Source organism: Cydia pomonella, chromosome 1 (assembly GCF_033807575.1).
Source record: "Cydia pomonella isolate Wapato2018A chromosome 1, ilCydPomo1, whole genome shotgun sequence".
Taxonomy (NCBI): Eukaryota; Metazoa; Arthropoda; class Insecta; order Lepidoptera; family Tortricidae; genus Cydia; species Cydia pomonella.
In genome coordinates this window covers 14,601,118-14,626,666 of record NC_084703.1, presented here as the reverse complement: position 1 = coordinate 14,626,666, position 25,549 = coordinate 14,601,118, and the positions used below count along the sequence as shown (strand labels likewise).

The 25,549-nt window shown below is 34.9% G+C and overlaps 1 protein-coding gene across 3 annotated transcripts in view; it reads left to right on the top strand.

The window, feature by feature from the left end:
• LOC133516324 (frequenin-2) overlaps positions 1-24,907 on the top strand; it is a 247,580-nt gene extending 222,673 nt beyond the window's left edge. For 2 of the 3 annotated variants that reach the window (XM_061849225.1, XM_061849216.1), the window contains 6 exons: positions 8,219-8,243; positions 9,586-9,634; positions 10,010-10,099; positions 12,265-12,343; positions 13,336-13,424; positions 13,624-24,907. In XM_061849225.1, the coding sequence (XP_061705209.1) occupies positions 8,219-8,243; positions 9,586-9,634; positions 10,010-10,099; positions 12,265-12,343; positions 13,336-13,424; positions 13,624-13,791 (500 nt within the window). In that variant the 3' untranslated portion in view covers positions 13,792-24,907. Of the gene's footprint in view, positions 1-6,952; positions 8,244-9,585; positions 9,635-10,009; positions 10,100-12,264; positions 12,344-13,335; positions 13,425-13,623 lie in introns of those variants that run through there. The other variant, XM_061849207.1, reaches the window with a different exon arrangement.
• Positions 24,908-25,549: the final 642 nt, after the last annotated feature.

Here is a 25,549-nt window from a genome sequence, read left to right as displayed (position 1 = left end):
ATGGGTGTATTCTGCAGGACTCATTCCTATCTGGCAAAACAGTCATGATGTAAAAAAGTTTCGCGCTTCCGGTACGTTTCAAGGTCTGAACCTGAATTGATCTGTATCCATCAATTTGAGGAGTTCGTTCCCTCAATTCCTCGTGGAACTATCATCAGAACTGGACCTTGACAAAAATATTTCTTAGAACCCTACTTGCTTAACAAACTGAACGATGAAGACATGACAGAGTTCTGAGGTAACATAAATACAAAACGTCGAATTGAATAACCTCCTCCTTTTGTGAATCGGTTAAAAATATAACCATCGTAAATTATAGATCGTATTATTTGAATATCTTGGTAACATATAGTTAATTCCAAGTAGATACCTAGGTAAATTAAACCGAAAGTATTATTGATTCTTTTGATCAATACTTAATTCAATTCTATCGATTGACACCTCGATCACCAAAATCCGCTTATTAGTTTTTTACGATAAGTTCTCATTTAGATATCGTATTTATGTCGTATAATTCACAAAATCAGCTTGATTCGGTAAACCAATGTCACTTTGACGTTAGAAATATCGTAGATAGATCTTATTGGGATCACAGCGGAATCGAAATAAACGTCAATTTTGACATGTCATTTAGCTATCGATCTTTTAAAGATCTTTCTAAGATCTTAAACGTGTCTTAATCATTCTTAGAATCAGGCCGTTAGCTTTGGCGTTGTGGGACCGTCCTGACGCAAAAACTTTAACTAAGGGTGGCAATGGCGCGTTACACCTGTCGCGCCCAAGGCCTCGCGACTACAGCGATTACACTACTACATTCAGCGGTTAAACGACAACTTTACAAGGGGGCAAAGTTGTTGTTTAACCGCGCGTGCAAAGATTCTAAAATTGGACAACGAGCGTAGCTAGTGGTTCGAGAAGAGAAATCTTGAACGTTGCGAGGGTTTCAAGGCACGGGGGTATTTATATGCGTAATTATATAAAAATAGAATAAACACGCTGACAGCAAAAGTCGTCCGTTCTGGTCAAAAAAAATCAAAAAAATCAAAAATATTTTATTGTATGGTTATGGGTTCTACAAAGGTCTTAGGTAAATGAGTCATGTTCTCCATATCCTGCCTTACAAAGGCGTACAATATTTGGTGAGGTACTTATCTTAGATCTAAATTCAATGTAAAGTACATTTATTAACAAAAACAAAGCATGATATTAAGTGATATAAATTGCCATATTATGTAATTTTACTTAATAATAATGATTATATAACAACAACAACATAATATTAATTACTTATTACATTATTATCATACTATTAATTACTAACATTATTGTGATTTACCTACTAACTTAGTAAAAAGTCATTTATGCTATAGAAGCATTGCTTGACTAACCAATCAAACAGTTTGTTTTTGAAAGGTAATGATGGCAGTTTCTTAAGGTCTGTGGGAAGCTTATTGAATATCTTTATACTCATGCATATAATGCTTTTTGAAAAGAGTGCTGATTTATGGTTAGTGCGTATTATGTCGTACATATATTTGGTTCTGATTGCTTGAGTAGTAGATTTTTTTACGGGAAACAAATCCGGATTATTTTTTACAAATATGCAGACTTCATATATGTAGAGTGATGGGAAAGTAAGTATTCTGTTATCGATAAAGTAAGGTCTACATGATTCCATTTGATTAATACCGTAAATGGAACGAATGCATTTTTTTTGTAATCTGAAAATGCTGTCTTTATTGCTGCTGTTTCCCCACATTATTAGTCCGTAACGCAGATTTGACATTATATATGAGTGGAAAGCGAGTAGGGCAGTTTGATCTGATGATATATTTTTTAGTCGTCGTAGAGGGTATATGAATTTGGCTATTTTTTTAAAAATATGTTCCGTATGGTGATGCCAGTTACTATGTGAATCAATAATTATGCCTAGGAATTTTGATTGGTTAACATTTTCTAGCTCACAACCCTTATAACTTATTTTTGGTTGGATGTTTTTTCCCTGTGGTGAGTAAAACTCCATTAATTTAGTTTTCTGTAAGTTGACTTGAAGGTTATTGGCTTCCATCCAAACATTAACGTCATGAAACACATTATTTATTTCAGCCTCATAGTTTTCAGTCTCATCACCACGAATAATTACGGAGCAATCATCAGCGAAAAGCAGTATCTTATGTTTTGTTATAGTCGGTAAATCGTTGATATAAATTAGAAACAGCAATGGACCAAGAATACTACCTTGTGGTACTCCATAAATTACTTTTTTATATTCAGACCTGTAGGAATTTAATGTATTGCTTTTTTGGCAGTGTGCTTGAATTTCAGTACAATGGTGTCTGTTTTCGAGATATGATTTTAGCCATGAGTAGCAATTCCCTCGTATTCCGTAGGCATATAATTTGTCCAGGAGCCTTTTATGACACACTCGATCAAAGGCTTTGGACATATCCATAAAGATAGCAGATACAGGAATCCTGTCATCTCTACATGTACTGACAATTTTTATAAGCTCGTATACAGCTAAAGCCGTAGTTTTATTTGCTCGAAAGCCAAATTGTGCGTTGGTAAGTATATTATATTTATTAAAGAATTCAATTAATCTATGGTAAACAATTTTTTCTAGTATTTTCGAAAACACAGGGATAAGGGCAATCGGTCTATAATTATCTATATCGGAAGATTTACCTTTTTTAAGAACTGGTTTAACTATTGTTACTTTAAGTTTATTAGGAAAATAACCATCTCTAATGGATAAGTTAATAATATGGTTTAGCGGGTATATGAGTAGGTCAGCATTTTCTTCCTGGTCCTGAAAAGACTGGAGACTAATCCCTGTTAGTCGCTTTTATCGACCGAAACTTCACTCCCGATGTAATTCTGGCATTTAACTATAGTACTTATTTTGCCAATCTCCATAAAGAAATTACAAATTACAAATATTTACGAATTACAAATAATTTATTGAAAAAAGTATAGCACTTAAAGACTAAGGATTAAGGATAAAGAAAAGTTTACAAATGCCTGAACTAGGAGTTCCTGTGTTTCAGGCAGAATAGGACAATATTAATTAATTTGTAATTATTCACTTAATTATAATTATAAATAGTACACAATATAAATCTTATCACCTTAACAAAATAACTTATTTAAGTATTCTATATCAAAGTACAGTACGTAATCATCAAATAACAGTTATAACTACTAAAAAAAACCACGCTAAGCCAAAACGCCAATAAGATAAATCTAAAGCTTAATACACACACACACACGGCGCCGGCGGGAGCAGGCAGGCCCGCGCCGCGACGCAATGTGATTGCTCGGCGGCGGGTCCTACGTAGTCTGTATTAAGGTCCAATTAAGATGTAATAACGTAAGCCTGACCCGCGCACGCCCGCTCACACCCGCTCCCGCTGTGTAGGTATGTGCATTAAGCTTTAAGATTGCATAATGCTCAAGACATTTGGACCTTTTGGCTTGATGGACTCTATGTCAGCGTTTCTTAACCTAATTATAATAATTAGACCAAGCAAATAATACAGGTATGTAATGAGAAGTAGATGGGTAGGTAAATTAGTACTTACGACAAAGGAGTAAAACGAAAACATGTACACACCTAAATATGTCTTTGATGTAGACTGAATTACTGTATTCTGACAGTGACAACCATACATATTTAAAATAGAAAGTTTAAACGTTCAAACAAATTCAAATTCATAATTTATTTATAACTCAATTAATCAATTATTTACCTACGTCTACAAACAGTTCGTGGATTTAACGGGTTTATAAGTTCTTAATCGAATTACATCAATAACAGACTCGCTCGCGTATGCGTACATAACCAGCATATGTATCGGGAACACTCGTATTACGGTAGATAAAGACAATTTCTAAGACGAAAGCATAGCCATATAAGACTATAGTGGACGACCGCTTCTCCAAATAAACGTACTCCCCAATTTCGTCTTTGGATATTGACATTTTGGATAATATTTTTACAGGTTTAGATGTATTTTAACCATAGCAATAACGGGGTCGTTTTACTTTTTTCTTCGATTACGAGATACTTAGATTATTTTAAAAGTTATGAGTGAAAAAGAAACTCCTTATACATGTTTTAATGATCCTAATTTTGATATTGATTAAAAAATCGCAATGAATCAAACGTAGCGGCATAGATGTGGTTAATTTCCAGCAATTTGTGTAAAAATATTTTCTATGTAAAAAAAAAAAAAAAAAGAAAAAAAAAATAGAAAAAAGTATACCATTTTCTAGGGTTCCGTAGTCAACTAGGAACCCTTATAGTTTCGCCATGTCCGTCTGTCTGTCTGTCTGTCCGAGGCTTTGCTCCGTGGTCGTTAGTGCTAGAAAACTGAAATTCGGCATGGATATATAAATCAATAAAGCCAACAAAGTCGTACAATAAAATCTAAAAAAATATTTTTTTAGGGTACCTCCCCTACACGTAAAGTGGGGGTGAATTTTTTTTTCGCTTCAACCCTAGAGTGTGGGGTATCGTTGGAAAGGTCTTTCAAAACTAATAGGGGTTTTCAAGAAACATTTTTTGATAAAGTGAATATATTCGGAGATAATCGCTCCGAAAGAAAAAAAAAATGTGTCCCCCCCCCCCTCTAACTCTTGAACCATAGGTCCAAAAAATATGAAAAAAATCGTGGAAGTAGAGCTTAAGAAAGACATTAAATGAAAACTACAGCGGACATGATCAGTTTAGCTGTTTTTGAGTTATCGCAAAAAGTTTTCCCTTCATAGTAAAAAGACTTACTTTAATTAGGTACTGATTATGCAAATTTGCCTATTTGTTTAATTCGGGTGAAAGGTACCGTTTCATACCTTGGTTAACAATTTACTATACTTTAAGCTCCAGTTTAGCTTATTGTGACGGAAGAGTAACTACGGAACCCTACACTAAGCGTGGCCCGACATGCTCTTGGCCGGTTTTATTTCGTAAATCTCATAGGTCTTGGGTTATTTTAATGCAGAATCACAAGGACTATTGATTAAAACAAAGAAGAAGTGTCCCCAGATTTCATTCAAATGTTGAAATGCGTCACACAAATAATTTTTAAGAAAATAAAACCGACTTCAATGAGGGAGACCGGTGAAAGAAAGATTATTGTTGATTTTGGATTTCATACAAGGAAATAAAAAGACTGGTAAAATACCCGCAATAGGGTATTCGACTATGTTTAAAATAAATTATTTCACACCATGCATGTACGAGTAATAATATTAAAAATGGCTATAAGTTTGCTTAAAAGAGTTGAGAAGTACCCTCAATTCCTCATGGAATCCATCATCAAGCTAGACAAAAATGTACCTTGAAAACCTAACTACTTCAGAAACATGCGAAGAGAACAAATTACCAAACGTGAACTATGCGGCGTTGAAGAGTTCCATTCTGTTCATCATCAGCAGTTCCGCTTCATCAAATGTCACTTCTACAAATGTAAATGCTTGATTTGATGATGAAAATACTAAGATCACTATATATATGCCTTTACCATTTGAGGAGTTCCCTCGATGCCTCATGGACCCCATCGTCAGAACTCAAACTTGACAAAAATTTGTCTTAAAAATCTAATTTGCTTCACAAACGCAGCGAAGAGGACAAATCGCCAAACGTGAACTATGCGTCGTTGAAGAGTTCCATTCTGATCATCATCAGCAGTTCCACTTCATCAAATATCACTTTTTAAATGTAAATGCTTGATTTGTTGATAAAAATACAAAAATCACTATATGTATGCTCTTCACATTTGAAGAGTTCCCTCGATTCCTCATGGATCCCATCATCATAACTGAGTTTTGACAAACACAGGACCAATCTGTCTAAATATAGAAAACGCAAAAAAAATAATTTTCTAAATCGGTTCAGAATAAGTTATGAAGTAACAAACATTAAAAAAAACATACACACCGAATTGATAACCTCCTCCTTTTGAAATCTTGAAATCGGTTAAAAAGATAATTTAGTTCGGGGACCTTTTCCTTTTTAAATCGATAGCCCTCGTCAAAATTGGTGATTTTTCGAATAAAATTAAATGGTACACATTTTTTCTAAAAATGCCCAGGTAATCAAATAATATACTTAGGTAGTAACCAACGTAAGCTAAACTAAACTCCGTGTCCATTAACTTAGCCAGGTAGAAGCCCGGGGATACTGTTATGTGGCACTGGCACTTCCACTAGACCGCTATTCACTGGCTGAGCAATATTTCTCGGCTCTTTGTACTTCACATAAAACACTTCAGGCTTAGAAGTCACCGGTTGAACAATTTGCGTTTCCAGTTTCTTCATCAAAACATATATTAGAGTTTTGCTCTCTGCCGCTTCTTGGTTAATTATGTTCTGTAATCGTGCTGCACTTGTAGATTCTTGCGACGGCAACTTGATAAATATGATATTGTACGTCTTCTTGGGTGGTGAAGGAGTCACTGGCGCCACGTAGTTACTGCCGTCTGGAGGTAGGTGGAAGTAAATGTGCTTCCTGATCACCGGTTGTTGGGGCTGAGTATTATTGTGGCTGGGATTACGAAAAGGGTTTTCCTGGACATTTGGCTTTGGAACCTGGGCTTTTATAAAATTATCATTGCTAATACTCGGAGTGAAGCTGTTGTGGTTTTGTAAATGTTGATTCCTATATACGACACTGTTATAGTGTTGGACTGGGGAAGGAAGGAAGCCATTTTGATACTCGGACACGTTGTTATAGTACGATTGTTGAAAATGACTGGGCCTCAAGTTGGCCGGTATCTGAAGAGGGAAAACAGGAGCGCCATAGTTGTAGCCGATGTACCCATTTTGAGCCAACGTGACAGGTAAGATCTGAAAAACAAGAAGAAAAACATGTCAACGTATAGAAATAATAAATACTTTCTTCGTGATATTAAGCAGGTGTGGAATCAAGTAAAAAAAACATAAAAATAATAAATCGTCTGAGTGTGCTAGCTAGCATAGGGTAATAAACATATCGAAATGTTTAGGTTATTAAATCCCTATGTTACATCCAGACAACTAAATATTATTAGAGCCACTATACAATATAGAAAAACAATTACAAGCTCATATACTATCGTACATGAAAATCTTGAGAATTTTACATACACTCAACCTATATTTTTATAAAGTAAAATAACAAACATAATAACATTAAGAAGTGTTTTGATTTTATTAGCCCAATACAAAAAACTGACCAATATAAATGCCGTAGATATCTTATTCGCCATAACGGACGTCACTAAATGAATCGCCTGCCTCAACCAGCAAGTGGGTATATATATATACTTTCTCCATGAATTATGGTAAAATATTATCGGATGTTCAAAGGTTTTGCATAAAGCATTAGTTTGAACTCGAGTTTATTTCCGTTGTGAATGAGACTGCCGAATATTGACTAGGCGATACGCGTCTTGTACATATCATAGGCCTCGAATACCAAAAAAAAGGATACCTATTACTAATGGCTAATGTTACTCTCTTTATTAGAAAATTGTAATCAAATACCTAAGTAGTTATTTATTATCATAGTTATACCAAACGGTGATAATAAAATTATTTCACCACCAACTGGTAAAGGCCCTCTTGATTATTCATGATTCATGAGAAAGTTGCATTATATCCACATGTGGGGCAAAGTAATCAGATGCAGATTTTGAATTGTTTCCTTATGTTATCTGGTAGATTGACTTTTAAACTTTAAAACTTTGATTATAAATGATATTTTTTATGACGTTCATTTGGATTTGATTTGGTTTGTTTTTTTTTTTGGTATTTCGTAGTTAGTATTTTCTCGCGTTGGTGTGGTGAAAAATATTGTGTTTCACTCGGAGGCACAGTTTGTTTAACCCTCGTGCCTTGAAACCTCGCAAAGCTCAAGTTCCACTTCTCGAACCACTCTTTCGCTTGCTCGGGTATAAATATTAGACCGAGCGGGTAAATAACAACTTTGCCCCCTTATGAAACAAATAACTATATCACTGCTATACTGCTAACCACCCATATTTGTAACTAAGGTAGTTCTAACTTATAATTGAGTGAGTTTAAAGTTCAGTAGACTCATTTCAAGTAGGTAGATACTAAGTCGCACCTGCCACTTTGGCTCGAAGCTCTCTAATCAATCCAGCCATGAAATTGCCACTTTTTCTATACTTTACTATATTTTACACTAATTTAATGTTTTTTTTTTCTTTTGTTACAGTCACGGAGAAGGAAATCCGTCTTTGGTAAGTAATCTTAAACCATTAAGGGGTATTACATCCAAGTTCAGAAAAGCTAGCTATCATGATGTCCATTGTATAGTCTGTCTCCGGATGTTATAATGCCCTGATGCCAAAATGTCAAAAAGAGTACCTACCTATATATTTTGACAACCGGTTTGGCCTAGTGGGTAGTGACCCTGCCTACGAAGCTGATGGTCCCGGGTTCAAATCCTGGTAAGGGCATGTATTTGTGTGATGAGCATGGATATTTGTTCCTGAGTCATGGGTGTTTTATATGAATTTAAGTATTAATAAATATTTATATATTATATATATCGTTGTCTAAATACCCTCAACACAAGCCTTATTGAGCTTACTGTGGGACTTAGTCAATTTGTGTAATAATGTCCTATAATATTTATTTATTTATTTATACATGACATATTTCTCTTATCTCGATAGAATTGGCAACTGGTTATTGAGAAACAAGATAGTATCATTTTTTTTTATTACTATTTAATAGGTTCCCAAACTAAGTAACACTAACAACTTTTATTAAATATAAGTAGGTAATTTGATCTGTTCCACGCTTATGATGGCAGCGCCATCTTTCTCATAAACATAATTTATAAGGACCATTTGATTGAAAATTTAACATTATGATATGACACCTGAGCATTTTGTTGCCTGGGCATTATTTCAATAACGGATTACACTAAAAGTCTTTGACACTAGAAATTGAGACACTTAGACATTCTAACAGTAGGTAGGCTAATATAACAGTTTGCCTTCATGACAAAGTCATTACTAGACCTTGACTTTCTGGCTTTAGGACAATAATACATTCGGAATTATTGGCAGTAGGGCATTGTGACTTAAGACGTTCTGAGACTTGAACATATATGCCCCTTGAGGTAGGTATACCTGTCTACCAATCGCAATGTTGTTTTTGTTGATGAATGAAGTAATAATGCAAGATACGAGAGCCTGTGTTATCACACAAATTGAAGCTATCGCTCCAAAACTTATCTTTGGGTAAATCTTTTTCTTATTCAGTGTTACATAATTATTCATTACATTATTATTATAATTACATTGTACCTACCTAAAACTTATTTTTTAGCTCAATCAGACACCAGAAAATGACTTATGGTCTAATTTGACAATATTCTTCAGGACATTAATAACCCTCTTATATTTTTTTTCCATTAGAAATATTAAAAGTCAAGGACACTTGAATTCACTACTTTGATTTGTGCGCCAAATTAAGGGTTACAGATTAACTTGCATCATTGAATAAAAAAAAATCACATATAATTTTGCAAAAAAACTGCCGAAAACTCATTTTAAATAATTGATGTTTCAGGCACAAAGGTTTCCTCAAAGATTGTCCGAATGGATTGCTGACCGAACAGGTAACTAATTTAACAGATTACATGCAAAATATATCTTAGGGTATATAAATAGGTTTCTTAGAAGATGTGCGGGTAAGGAGTCCTGATGGGATGTAATGTTGGAGTAATTGCTTTGCTTGCGTCAGTCCTTCAAATGGAAGTGAAATGAGCCAATAGTAGATTGTATAAGTGCATAAAGCGCGCCGTTTTACGCAAGGCGTTTGTCCATCTGAGCGAGCTTGCGAGTATGAATAAATGTTGTTATCGGCCATGTTATCCTACATCATAATAGATAAAAATTGTTGTAATAAACATGTCGGCAGTTATTCCCCAGATTTTAAATATTAGGTACAATTTCCATTAATATAATGAAGCTAATATTCGTTTATTTTCCAGGGTTTCATCAAGATCTATAAGCAGTTCTTCCCTCAAGGGGACCCGAGCAAATTTGCCTCGCTGGTATTCCGAGTGTTCGACGAAAACAATGTAAGCAGAATTACTTACTTGTCATACATCAAACATATTCAGCAAATTGGGACCGTGCGAAATGCGTGGTGGGGGTAAGTATGGGGTAAGTAAAGCGATCCCAGCGCATAACGTGGTAAAAATTTGAACTAACTGCAGATAGAGTCTTTAACATTTCGTACAATTATATGGCTCGAAATGAAACTTTGATTTACGATTACTCCTGAAATATTCATTTAAATTGTATGATGTAAGGGACCATTGTAATCTGTATGAAATGCTTAACGTATTTATTTTGATAATTGTTAATAATGTATCCATGTAAATAGCTTTGCAAATGCCACATATTACGTGATCTTTTTCTAGAAGTTAAGAATGGATATATGTAGTAAGTTATCCTTAAAAGATAGACATTTCACATCGCGGACTTTTTTGTAGACCTATGAATGAGAAACAACCCCACCATACATTGTGTTGTTATAGCTCAAACGGATTAGGCAGCGTTTTCGATTAAAGCTTCTAGCCAGCGTGATTTTTTTCCGACAACATCGTTATATTTCAAACAATTTACACAAAACCTTAACAAGTTATATACTTAAGCCTTCCTCAAGAATCACTCTATTGATAGATGAAAGTCGTATGAAAATCCGTTCAGTAGTTTTTAGTTTTGGAGTAGTTTTATAAGATGTAGTGAATTGACGTTTTCCCCTATAATTGCGGACACTAGGTTGCGTGACAGTCGTGCACGCTCCCAATAGGCCGCAGGGGCACTTTTACATGTCAAATTTTTACAAACGATAAAAATTACAAATATGGAACAGTGAAATATTAGATACCTACTTTATTAGAGATGTATACAGTCGACAAATGTCGATTTTCACAAAATAAAACTATGATAAAAAAATACTACCAACACATAATAAAATTATTTAGAGACGTATAAGAGTCTAAGTGTCAGAGACAAAATATAATGTAAAAAAAAAAACGATAATTATATTATCCTTAGGGAATTCTTATAGAAATAATTAAAAGGCAAGAAATTCAATCAGACAAACAGGCAAGAACCGAATGAAGTGTCTCACGTTAATGCCACTGAAAAGTAAAGTTACATACTTATAAACATAAAATGAAGCCCGTGTAAGCTTAAACAGACCGGTTTCTCCACAAACAACACCCGTTCACAAGTATGACGCCTCCCTCAATCTTCATTTGGGAAAGTTATATTACTTGTATAAGTAATTAAAAGTTATATTCATTCAGTGCATGTGCATACCAGCATACCTATGTATGAACCTAGTAAAATCATTGTCGTATCGGGTAAGAGTAGAGTTGGACCAAGATATATATTTATGCTAGAAAATCGCTGCATTTGACGACCGGTCTGGCCTAGTAACCCTGCCTATGAAGCCGATGGTCCTGGTTTCGAATCCCGGTAAGGGAATTTATTTGTGTGATGAGCACAGATATTTGTTCCTGAGTCATGGATCGCATGGATGTTATCTACGAGTATATTGTGTATTACATATATATATCACTGTCTGAGTACCCACAACACAAGCTTTCTTGGCTTACCGTGGGACTTAGTCAGTTTGTATCAGAATGTGTATAATATTTATCTATTATTTATAATATTTATTATTATCATTATTTATTATATTTCGATATGCGCTACACAGCGGAACGGAATAATGATTAATTGAAGCTTCGATATCTTCACTAAAAATAAATATCATAGATATCACATAGTGACAACTGACAAGTGATAGAAATGCAACCATGCTACCACCGTTACACAATCATAAATAAAAACCAAGTGACTACGGGGACAGCTGGCTTTTGCTTCGTCTTTTGAATCTCATATATCTATGGAGAAAGATGACCAGACTAGATTATGATCTTATGGAACTTTCAGTATTTTGTTTGTCCTACATTTTTCATTTCTGCCTACTTCTAAAAAGTCTTAAGTGCCAAGTCAAAACTGTAGACGTATTGTTGTTCCCCACCAAAACGTGGTGGACAAAAATGACCGCGACTAAATTGCGTAGGTTGTTTTCAGTATGTTGTCAAGGATATTAAAACGTCTTTTTAAATCCGTGCATTGCTTATGTTCTATCCCTCACGAGCACACGCATGTGTTATGTTCATTTCGGATACATCTGGACTCAATTTATATGTATTTGTTGCAGGACGGATCAATCGAGTTTGAGGAATTTATAAGAGCGTTATCAGTCACGTCACGTGGAAATCTAGATGAAAAATTACATTGTAAGTAATTTACTTCTCAACTTATTTATCTTACTACACTTACTATCTACTGTACTAAACACATCATATTATATCTTTCCATTTTTATGGTTCTGTTCTGAGTCAAAAATTTAACTCTTATAAGTTTGGCAGATCTTTTTGTATATCTGTTGAGGCGGAATATGGGCTAATCAACATTTTGACCGACACTTTTGAGTATCTCTTGCATTACTCAAAATGTCTCTGACATAAATACATAGTTTCTATTTGTTTTTTAAAGGTGGAAGCCATTATTTAAAGGTGGAAGGTTACAACGAAGTTTAATAGTTGTGGACAGATTTGTGTCGGTCAAAAAGTTGATTAAGTAGCCCATATATCCGTAGGCATCCTATAATAAAATAACTTATGTATTCATATTTGGAATCTACAAAGTTGCTACTGTACCTCAAAATAAAAGTTAATTTGCAAAATAGCATTACGTAGCACCTTCTGCGCACTTATATAACTTTTAAAATTAAAACCTAATATACACAGTAAGCACTATTATGATTGCAAAAATTTTATACCGGCTTGGCTTATAATATAACACAAACATATGAGGAAACCTTAACCTATCCAAGATAAATTACACACAGCTTTACTTATTTACATTCACACGCACGCACGCACGCACTCACGAACACGCGCGCACACCCACACACATACACACACACACACACAACCTACCTAACATACCTACTCATAAATGTATCACAATTTTGTTAATATTCTCCAGATTAGGAAGAGCGGTACCTCCTGGCACAGGCTATATTAAAGCTTAAAGGGAGGTTCCAATCACTAACTTTAACATGATTATTGTCAAAGCCAAATAAACATTTATAATATTATTATTTGGGCTCGTTAGAATCATATTAAATATTTTTTGTTGACTATGTGACGACTGGCACAATCCGCTCGGGAAATCTGCGATTGTGACAGGTATATATATATATATTTGATATTTTAATTTCCAGGGGCCTTCCGTCTATACGACGTCGACAACGACGGATACATTACGCGAGATGAAATGTATAATATAGTCGACGCGATCTATCAGATGGTGGTACGTTGGTACTATTTGCACTAGCCTTCAAAATACTAGCTTGGCTTCTTGTGTTGGTCAGATCAAATACAAATAGCAAGTAAACAAAATCAAAAAAAGTTGCTAAAATTGACGAAATATAATTACTTCATACTTAGTTCATAATTATGTTTATACTAGCATGGAAATAGTGTTAAGACTACGTGACTTTAATTTGCAGGGACAGACGCCTCAGCCGGAGGACGAGAATACACCACAAAAACGCGTGGACAAGATCTTCGACCAGATGGACAAAAACCACGACGACCGGCTGACGCTCGAGGAGTTCCGCGAGGGCAGCAAGGCAGACCCGCGCATCGTGCAGGCGCTGTCACTGGGGGGCGATTAATCCACGGTCATCCTCTCGCCGGACTTCACATTTACTTAGAGCTACCAACGCAACACCGCCGTGTCGTTGGGTACCTACCTTCGCCTTTCCCATATCCCGGTAGCACCTTTTAAAGCACATCGACCGAATAAATATCTACATCATTTTTCTTATTAAATTATGTAAACACGACCGTCACAAATGACCTAAATTTTAAAAACCCATAACATACGGCGGATGTTCTCTAGAAATATTATTTGCCAATATGAACAACGGGCAAAGAGCGAGGCGTTAATTTGAATTTACTTTCAGTTTGAAGTGTGATATCGATAATTATTAACATACTTAAATCGTATTCTGCTCAACATTAGGTATATAAAAATCTTACAAAACGTGTATTGGACACTTAGCAGAATAAATAACAACATTGTAATGTATGGAAAAATCATAATCTGTGAGATTAATATTTTGATATGATTTATTACCGAAAAAGATTTGTAGTTTGATGTAAGGGTAACCGTGTGCAAGCGGTCGACCGCTTGCGTCGCCTGCAACTTTCCATTTTCCATATTAAAGCTACTAGCCGAGCACTCTTTCTGTTCATGTTTTCGTTCGGTTCTTCGCGTATTTCTATATGAGGAAGGAACTTCTCTTTTATCCTAAAAGTATGTAATATTTAATAGCTGAAACTAAAATATAGTACCTACATAAAACCTCTCTCACCATATTACCTCGACATCTAACTCATGTTGGCAAATTATAAAAAGTAAATGATGATATTCTTGATTCTTTTTTTCGCCTCGACTACACTGACAGCGAAGTAGTGAGTTTAAATAGTTCAGTGTTTATTTAGCGTTATTTTAGTACATTGCTAGATACCTAACCTAAGTTAACCACACCCGCTTTATCCGTGCGAGAGCGATGAAGTAAGGCTTGTCAGCCGACATTTTTTCAAAGGTACAGCAAATAATTTATCTGTAGACTACGTACTTTCTAAGTCAATATTGCTATTACATGTATTCTTTACTTATTAGATATACATAACTTCGATCTCATTGTAGGTATATTTGTGTTTAGTGACTATGGCCACATGTGACCATATTGATTATCAAGTACAGGACGATTCAGTAGAGCCAGAGGAATTAGTTCATCGACAGTCGACGTTAACTTGAGAGTGAATAGAGTTCGACAACGGGTGGTCAGCGCAACGCTGAACCCACGCCTGCTCTGGTCGCCATCGCAATGGCGTTATCACGTTATGCCCTGCAGGTAATTCCTTGGGCTGCGATATATGTATTTCACTGGGACTTAATTATTGTATAGCACAAGAATATTAAACGCAATGGATAAAATCGTCGTCACATCTCGTGTTATGGCGCAAAATGTAATATGGCCTTGTATGACGTTCTCCCCTCTAACTCCGTTATGGATATTTAATATTCTTGGTATATAGCAGTGTTAACTAGTGACAAAAACCTTATCAAACATCGTAAACCATTTAGGCGGCGTTTCCACCAGAAATGAGTAAGGTACGTGGTGCGAGGATGCGTAATGTGTGTAATGTGGAAAGTTGTAAATATTTCCACTAGAGATGTGCCCGGCAGCTGAGCGGTGCGAGGGTGAGGGTGCGTAACGAGGATGTGTAGCGGGATCTTTTCAAATAAGCGAGCAGGGTGCGGACCGGTTGTTTTGTATGTACAAAAAACCTCGCTCCGATGAGCTGTTTTCACTACAGTTGCAATGCACTACAGTTGGAATGCAAGATAGGTAGATAAATTAAGTTTCGCATCTCTGGTGGAAAATCAGCCTTATTCTCTTTACAACTACAGCATATTATTAACCAAGTCATTAAATGATTTCGACACTAAAAGTTACAAGTTTACTGTTATTGACGTTATTGTTGATCAATAATTGTTAGGTTTTTAAGAGTTGCGCCCTGCGCCCCATTAACGTTACATTTGCATTGGGACAATGTAAAATTTTTGGCACATGTATATTACGCGTTTTTGGGTTTTTACAGCCCCATATATAAAAGTTAACCGAATAATAAGTAAATAACGCGTGGCGAGGCCACAGAGAGATCATTTTTTAACAGTTTTTGCACGTGTACATTTTTGAAACAATTCTAAAAAAATAAATTACGTGTAAAATTTGTGAACTTATGACGTGTAATTTAAAATTTAAATTTAAGCGGCAAGTGATGATAAACAACAATGCGTTGTTATAAATACGAAAGCAATTTGTTAGTGATAAAGGCGTAGGTACTTACCATCCGAGTGTAAGGTGAGTGCGTAATGTAAATTGTAAGGTAGAGAATAATGAGTGAAACGAGCCCTGTGCCTCCATCAGTTGCAGCATTCAAACATACCGCTTGTGCGCTTCACTTACCACAAGTGGAGCTTTAAGCTTGACATCGATTACCTGCTCTGCTGTCTACAACGAACTCCGGTCAATGAAAGGGTTGACTTAGCTTTAGAGCCGAACGAGAGAATACGAGGGCCGTTTGATATATTTTTTTTTACTTTTTATATAACTTTTATTTGGTAAAAATGGCACTAACACTGGCTGGCCCAATCTTTCATACAAAAAATGTCGAACTTTCAGCAAGAAAAAACAACAAATTGACACTTTAACAATTGCTTAACCCCCCAAATTTTTTTACCAACTATGGAAAAATCTGAATTTCGTGCCGTTATTAAACAATTTTTTATGTAGAAAATTGTTGGAAAAACGACCAATATTATCCCCCACGAAAGTCCTCTTTCATCAAGACAATGCCCCAGTGCACACCTCAACTATTGCAATAGCAAAAATTCACGAATTAGGCTTCGAGCTGGTTGCCATGCTCCGTATTCACCGGACTTAGCTCCGTGTGGTTATTACCTATTTCCAAATTTCAAAAGATGGCTTGGAGGGCAAACATTTTTAATGAATGAGGACTGTATCGCAGGCGTGAACGGCTATTTTGCAGACCTCAACAAATTGTATTTTTGGAGGGGATAAAAAAAATTGGAAACTCGCTGGAATAAGTTATTGGCCCTTCAAGGAGATTATGTTAAGAATTAAATGCAATTTTTATAAAAAAAATATATATGTTTTTGACTTTTTTTAACTTATCAAACAGCCCTCGTATGACTATCAAACATACTCAAATATTTACTTACTTAAGCAAATGTCTATACTTATACCATAGCATACCCTAACTTATCGTTTATTGCCCGCGGATATTATGTTGCTAGTTATTTTCATATGAAAATTGATAAACAAATTATAAAGCTATTAGGGCTCGCGCTCACTCACTAGTCAAGTATAAACAAACAAACAGACAAATAAGTGCATATTAGTAATGTACCTTCTTTGTTCATTAAAGTTGAAACTTATGAATGTATTAGAGTCGTAGTGATATGAAGTAGATTGTGTGTTTACCTCTCAACTAGCACGTTTTTGCCCCGTGGCCTGCTCTGCGTGGTCCATGCAGCACTCACTGTTCTAACATCTTTGCCAAATATATAGTCTATGTACAAATAACTCTTTGAATACTTGCCTACTACTTGTTGACATCTCTCCATCTTTTTCGGCGAATCCTGAATACATATTTTTTGGAGGACTTTTGGATATTTCCGTTAGCGACTCTCACTGTAACTTAGTATCGATGTAAGTATCTACTTATAACTTAAGGTAATCTACTCATCTGCAGCTTTATACGATAACAATGTTATCTTTCGCTTGTAAATTCTCTTATGATATTTATACTAATCTATAAAAATTGCTAATTGTAAGCCTTAAGATTGGGTGATATCTGTGCAGTGACCTGGCGTTAATTTAAGTAGTTGCGTATTAACTAATAGGCTGTATACAGACTATTCGTAAAGCTATGTGATACATTTCTTGTTTACTATTATTATTTAGTAACTAATCTTATCCTAATCCGACCCAATTAGTTCAAAATGTGCCGCTATTTAAACAGCGGCTATAATGCGCGCAAAATGGCATAGGTACATACTCGTAGAGTCATTCTGGGTAAGAGCACGCTGTAGGTATGGTGTTTCGTTTTTCTTTTTGGCCGATCCACTTCACAGCGTACTTAAGAGGGGGCTCTAAGGCAAAATTGTTTTTTATATTGAATTTTTACACATAATCAAGGGCAAATACCATGAAATTTACATTCTGAAACTAGAATATATTTACGAGGGCAGACTATAAGTAAAACCTAAAAAGATTAAAGTTGACTCTCGATATGAAAAAGACACACGAAAACACGTCTAATTTTAATTTAATTCTATATCATTCGTTATCCTGCGTAATATAGCAATATAGTTTTAGTCTAAAATAGCTAATTATACAGCCGAGGGGTTTAACTAGCACACAGAAGAACACTTTCAGAGACATTGAGGTAAAACGTTAAAATTCGCGCAGCGCGGCATATCTTTTATGCCTTTCTAATTTCCTGCTTTTACGCCCCCTCTTAAAAATACGCAAAACACAGAAATGACCACGTAGTAAAAAGTCGTTAGAACAGTATTTAAGGTCAAACTGATTATCGACTCTATCTCAATGAACCATAGATCATAGGTCACTTACTTATTCTATGCAAGTATATATTTTTGAAAATAATCTCTTCGAAAAGAAGAGCGATTACTCAAAAATGGCTAAACTGATCATGTTCGCTATAGTTTTCATTAAGTTTTTATTAACCCTTTTCCAGGCCGCACTAATCTCTCAAAGAATCTAAATACATATATCCCAATCAATTAAGTTTTGGTGATTAACCATGAATCACATTTTGCGAAAGTCCATTTTAATTTGAACCATAAATCCGACCCTTAGAGATGAAATTTCATTAACACGTACGTGGTCGATATATACTGGAAAAGGGTTAAGCTTTACTTTCATGCTTTGTATCATATTTTTGTACCCATATATGGTTCACATCACAAGTATGTAAAGGAGGAGGACGCATACTTCTTTCTTTCCGAGCGATTATTTCCAAAAATATTCACTTGATAAATAAAAGGTTGTTGACCCCAATTCGGAACCTTAAAAAATGACAGCAAACCTTAAGAACCGAGTAATTTCTACGAATACATAATATACTAAATAAACCGTTCGTGAGTTTATTTTCCAATAATACTTAAGCATTAAATTTATATTCTTGAAGAAAGGACATAAGTGAAAGAAATATTATTTTGATCTTACAATTGTAAGTTACAAGCTAAATACTCACTTGAACCCTCTGAAACGCCGTAGGTACCTTACTCTCCAAAAACCATCTGATGGTCACTGCACTTACAAACCCGTCTAGGATAAACATTCTCATTTCTATATTGCATTTCCGATTATTCGGAGTTTCCAAATACTTGTACTTGCTTCGTACTGTGAGTCAATTTATGTCATTAGACAATTTTTATAGGCGTAAAGAAGTTAACGAACTAGAGTAGGTAAATTGTTGCGGGCTGTGCATTTCGATTAGGATAAAAGTAGCCTACGACATAAATGTAAACAGTGATCTACAAGACCTTATATATAATAGGTGAGGCAACACTGCTCACTCCGACCTTGCTTCCATGTTTTTGCTTGGACTTACATCTTGAGTTACGGATTTTATTTAAGTAGACTATCTCAATTTTCTTTAAGATAAAAGGATCTACCTAAAAAAATAGAGTATAATAAAGTTTATTTGCGATTTGTGGTACTACTGATACCGATTAAGGATATGTGTTATCGCAGCATGTAGTTCTCATTCGTAAATGTTATTTACCTACTGATTAAGAAAACCTACCAAACCAAGTAAGAATGGTTAGATAATTTCGTACGTACTTTCGTTCGTTCGTGTATTACCTACTTAATTTCATACGTAGATATTTGCATAAAATATAATAACGGGCTCCATTTTTACGTATGGGACACCTGTATTGTGAGTTGTCCCGATACCGGTAGCACGATCCCTGCTTTTTTTGTGTCCGTAAAATGAGATCCATCCCTCTCACACCTGCTTTATGTACCTACCTATTTATACTTACCCGATAATCTGAATTCACGCATGTGGCGGATTCATTATTGTTCATTGTAACTGTTTACAATCCAACACTGGCCGCTGGCCTAAGAACACTTCCTTCACCTCCTTACCAGCTCCTTTACCATACATAATATACATACCAAAATTGTACGTACCATAGACTCTTGCAACACTAAAATACATCAAATGTATAACTATGACATACTTGTATTACTATATGAACTAGAACTACTTACATTGCTAGCCTTACAATGAATTGATGATGACAATGAATGAATTTATATTTAACTACCTTTTATTAGTATTTTGCAAAATACAGCTACCGAACTTTTAGAATTATAGGTAATAATGCAGGAGTTACTTATGTGTATGACCCGCCCGCACTACTCATAGTTAAGTTTATATAATAAATTCGATTATGTTTATGTTAAAAGCTTACTTATTGAGTACTTATGTGTAGCTTTTATCAGTAATAAACAATACATAATTACCTAATACATTGCACACTTATGTCGTTTTATCTATTACCTACTTAATTAATAAAGAACACTCGCTCAGAATATACATATGTAAATATAAATTGTTAAACCAGCCCACTGTACCCACACCACGAACAACCGTATGTAACATTGGAAAACCAAGTGTATAGTCAGCTGCAGAGATAGTTGACTTCCCCCGCAAATAAATTTCTATGCTGGGGGATCAGTTATCTCTCCAGATTAGCAGATTGTACATACTTGTAAATTGCTCGAGAATATAGTAAACAAATGAACGTCACATACTGTCGTTACGCGTAGTAGCCGTAGTATAGTCTACTCAGCTAATTTAAAATAGTGAAAAATAGAGATACTACTCCTAAAAATACGTGTGATACCTCATTGGATTTGGAATAAATTACACAACATAAATTATTAGCACACAAAAAATTACAAAAACTGCAGACAAAAAACTAAAAAGGCGGAAAAAAGAAGACATTTCCTTTTTCGTCAATATCTCAAGAAGTATTAATATTTAAGAAATCTGAATAAAATTATTAAAGGGGAGGAAATTGTCAGTTAAAAAGTCTGTACTTGCAGAACTGTATCTCCATCATTTATACTTTTTATTCAACGCTGAACATAGCTCTCCACGTCTCATTTTCGGGATACGTGCGCGGCGTGAAAAAGCAATTGTACGTAAACATAAAATATTATTTTAAAGTTATTAAATATACATAAACTCTTTTCTTGAACTCTTTGTCTTTCTTATATACGAGTACATGCTTAACAAGCGCACGTCATAAATTTTGATAAAATTAACACCTTGCTTAAAATAAATTTTGGAATAATGGTGAAAACTAACAAAAAAAAATCGAGGTAAAATTGTAAAATATAAAACGACATTATAACCAAACTATTAATTATTTGTTTACTTTTATAAGGTCGTTTGGCATGTATATAAGAAGGGCTCCACGAATCTAAAATATTTTAAGAGAATTATTTATAATTTCTTTTTTGTTTACAATGAAATTCGAGAAAATTTTGTTAAAAATCAATTTCCTAACTTGTTGGTAATTACCCCCTTATTCATAAAACCTTACGAGCCTGATTTAGTTAAATTATGTGTCCCTTTCTTGCAAATACATAAATCAACATGATAGAAAGACAAACGATTCATAGCTAATTCAGGCCTGTAACGCTTTTATGAATAACGCCATAAATCTTTAAGTATTGTATTGTATTGTATACGGGCGATTTTCCGCAACTCGACGACTGGCGCCTATTTTGCGTGACATGTGGGGGTGGGCTAGTCCAGCCAGTCCAGCTCCTCGAGGAATCCTAACAAACCTTTAATGTTGAGTAGGACCTCGGGGAGGTCTCTCGGGGATCCGAGATGTTTAGCCCTGTATGGAGTCACTCCGCTGCATTCCAGCACCACGTGAGAGGCTGTTTCTTCTGTCTCCATGCATCCTCGGCATAGTGGACTGTCTGTGACACCTGTTGTGAAAAGATGTTTGTTAAATAGTCCATGACCTGTTATAAGACTGGTTACCATACTCAGTCGGACCTTCCCTAGTTGCAGGAGGGCCCTTGTGAGCTTTCCGTTGATGCCAGGCATGGCTTCTTTTGCCTGTCTGCATCCAGCCTGGTTCAGCCAGTGTTCTGTGTGTAGTTTCCCTGTACGTGCCAGCAGCATTGAGCGTACCTTGCTAAACGGTATCGGAAGAATCGGTTCCGGACCAATCTCTACGTATTTTTTCTAACGGTAATATATTCTTTAAAGTGTTCATGATACTTCTTTTTTTTACGTATACAATTAATGCCTTCAAATAATATTCAATGTAACGTACTTGCTTTTGGAGCCGCGCGCCCATACCCAAAATCACGCGCGGTTACCTATTTTCAACTTTGAATAAAAAGTAAAAATAGTGGAGAGACAGTTCTGCAAGTATGGACTTTTCTATTGGAAATATCGTCCTCTTTTATAATATTATACTATGTGAGATATTGGGGAAATAAGAAATGTCTACTTTTTCCCCCTTTTTTAGGGTTCCGTAGCCAAATGGCAAAAAACGGAACCCTTATAGATTCGTCACGTCCGTCTCGTCTGTCCGTTTATTGTTAATAACATTTGATATTTTTTGTGTTCTCATAAACGTTTGGAATTATTTTTCTAAACAACATTACGAATCTAATGAGGTATCACATGTATTTGTAGGAGTAGTATCTCTATTTTTCACAGTTTTCACTTTGTCGAGTAGACAAGACCCTGAGAATATGTTTCATAATTATTATTTTTAGCATGTTTTAATAAATAAATAAACATATTTTTTTAAAAGAATTTCACCCAAGGTCAAAAGTACGAAATATTATTAATATTGTATATTGGTACCTAACCAAAAACTTTCATTAGGCAACCCCAAATGTTTAAAAATAAAACTTAATATATTATAAATAAAATAAAATAAAATAGCCTTTTATTTCTTGCGAAATTTTAACATTTTAACATTGTTGTTTAGAGTTAAGTTAAAATAATTTTAGAACTAACATCAAAAAACTATAGTATAAAACTTAGTATTAAAACATCCCAATATATTGTAAACTTATAAGAAATAAAAATTCGGAAAAGTTTCATATGTAAGAAGAAATCGCCCTTTTTAATTGCCTTACAAAATATTGAACTGGCAATTATCGTAACCAGAATTTAAGTTATTTTGGTACTTTTAAAATGTTCTACGTATGTATTACTATTTTGTTTTCAATTGGCAATGAGTAGAATAAAAATCTCATGACCGCGCAGTTTTTTATTGCCATATATTAAAAGTTTGTTTCCATACTTTTGGCCTGGGGGTAAGTATCTGGGTAAATAGACCGATGTTGGTCCCGATCTTACCAGAGCTAAGTATTACAGTAAACTGCAGAGAGTGCAAGCAAATAAATTTCTATGCAGGGGGTTTCACTTAACTCTACAGCTTACTGTACCTATATCATAAACACAATAATCAAGTGGAAAAAATGTGAGTCTAAAATTATCGCTTTGGTTTCATTGCACCTATGTTTCATAATGTCATTGCATTAATTTGTCCTTTTTATAACAACTTAGTCCCAAAATGTCAAATGGTTTCCTTAGTATGGAAGGTGGAGATAAGGAATGGAATCTCCATATACCAAAAAGTCTCATCAAAAAACCTTAAATAGGTGGCGCTACAATACCTAGAATACTCGAAAAAAAATGAAATCATAGACAATGCACTTCACTCCGTCAGTAAGGCCTAGGTTCTTAGCTACTCTAGCGCTACTCTGGAGAGATTTGGAACTATTATTTATATCTGACAACTGGACACTTTTGCATCAGTTCTGCCTATGGAGATTGCATTCCTTACCTCTACCTTCCATACTTCTTAGAATTGCCGAATGTCATACATAATGGCATTAATGACTCATTCATATTGGCGATGGCAATGTCCTAAAATATAGAAATGTTAAAAAGTACTTTTCGTCAAATTCCGAATAACCGATGGGACTACGTTTTGAAATACTATATTAAGTTTAAATACTCGTACCTACGTCTGGTGCAATTTTATAACATTTATCGTATTAACAATCTTTTGCAACGTCAAACTAAAAGACGATATAGGTAAAAAACTTAAGTAAGTCACCTATTGTATGTAGTTGTGACGTGTTCGAATAGACATTTTTTTTGTTTGTGTGTGTCTTTTAAACATGTATTGTCTATTCGAACACGTCACAACTACATACAACAGGTGACTTACTTAAGTTTTTTACCTATACGACATTCCGGAATTCAACGGTATTGACACTGTTCCGTTTTGAAATCTAAAAAAATTGGTAAAAGGGTACTTACCTATAAAAAAAATCAGAAGCAATGAAACCAAAGCAAATTATCGTGTGATTTCCTTGTCGTAGATGGCGTCACTTACAAGGTACCTTCTTATTAGAACAATGATGTGGCACGCGAAATTGTGTGAAGATTAACAAACTATATTAACTCAATAAACAAACTAAAGGTCACTCAAAATAGTTTGGATTCTGATATAATGTTTTGTGGAAATCAAAACTCCTATCATTGGAAAATACTCATAAAACGACAGGTGTTTTCGGTCATTCTGCGGTTGCGTCCAATTGGCACGACTCTTTTCATACGTTTTGTATGGGTCGCGGCAATTAGACCGCAGACATATATATGAAAATTAATGACTTGTTATCATTGTACATCAATGCTTTTTATTTATTATTTATGTATTCATTAATTTAAAAAACTGTTCTAAGTATTTTCATATCTGCGCATTACGAAAGGCACGTATTGACATTATTTACATATTTCTAGAAAAACCGTATAAGAGTTTTACGTAGTCTAGTAAAACTGTACCTACTATATTTTCGGATTAGCCTGTTGTTTGAGTAAGTATGTCCGTGTTAGAGATACTTACTTGAGTACATATTTTAAGGTTGTCCCGTTCATTTTGTCATGGCTACTTGCAATAATAAAATAATGAGAAAATTTATTCAGAATTATCAACAATCATTACATTATTTTAAACTGTTTCTATTTTCTTATTTTTAACCAGCTAGTAATTGAGAATTCTTGAATTTCTAATTAATAAATGTGGATATAAATTTCGTTATGGTTTTTATTTAATATTATATTTTAATAGGGGGTAAACCAGTATGGCGGTAGTGTTGGTCTCGAGGAATCTTATTACTACAGAAGGATTTCCTTCAAGATTTAAGTCTTTCAGATTCTTAAAGCCGAAAAATTCGGCCAATGGCCACATGTGATGGATTGACGTTTGATCTGACATGGCTATGTGTACATTACGTACAAATAGCCATACATTTGACGCGCCCCTCCCCCGCAAAAATCGGCAGCATGTTTTGTACAGAAAATTACAGACAAGGTGACTCCGGTTGGTTAAATGCTCTAAGTTCACAATAGGCAAAGGTTTTAGGTTAGTCACCAATTGTCAGATATAGGGGAAGGTAGGAAGTATGGAAAGTAGAGGTAAGGAATGCAATCTCCATAGGCAGAACTGATGCAAAAGTGTCCAGTTGTCAGCTATAAATAATTGTTCCAAATCTCTCCAGAGTAGCGCTAGAGTAGATAAGAACCTAGGCCTTACTGACGGAGTGAAGTGCGCTGTTTATGATTTGTTTTTTTTTTTTCAAGTATTCTAGCGCCACCTATTTAAAGTTTTTTGGTGTCACTTTTTGGTATATGGAGATTCCATTCCTTACCTCCTTACCTTCCATAGTAGGAAGAATC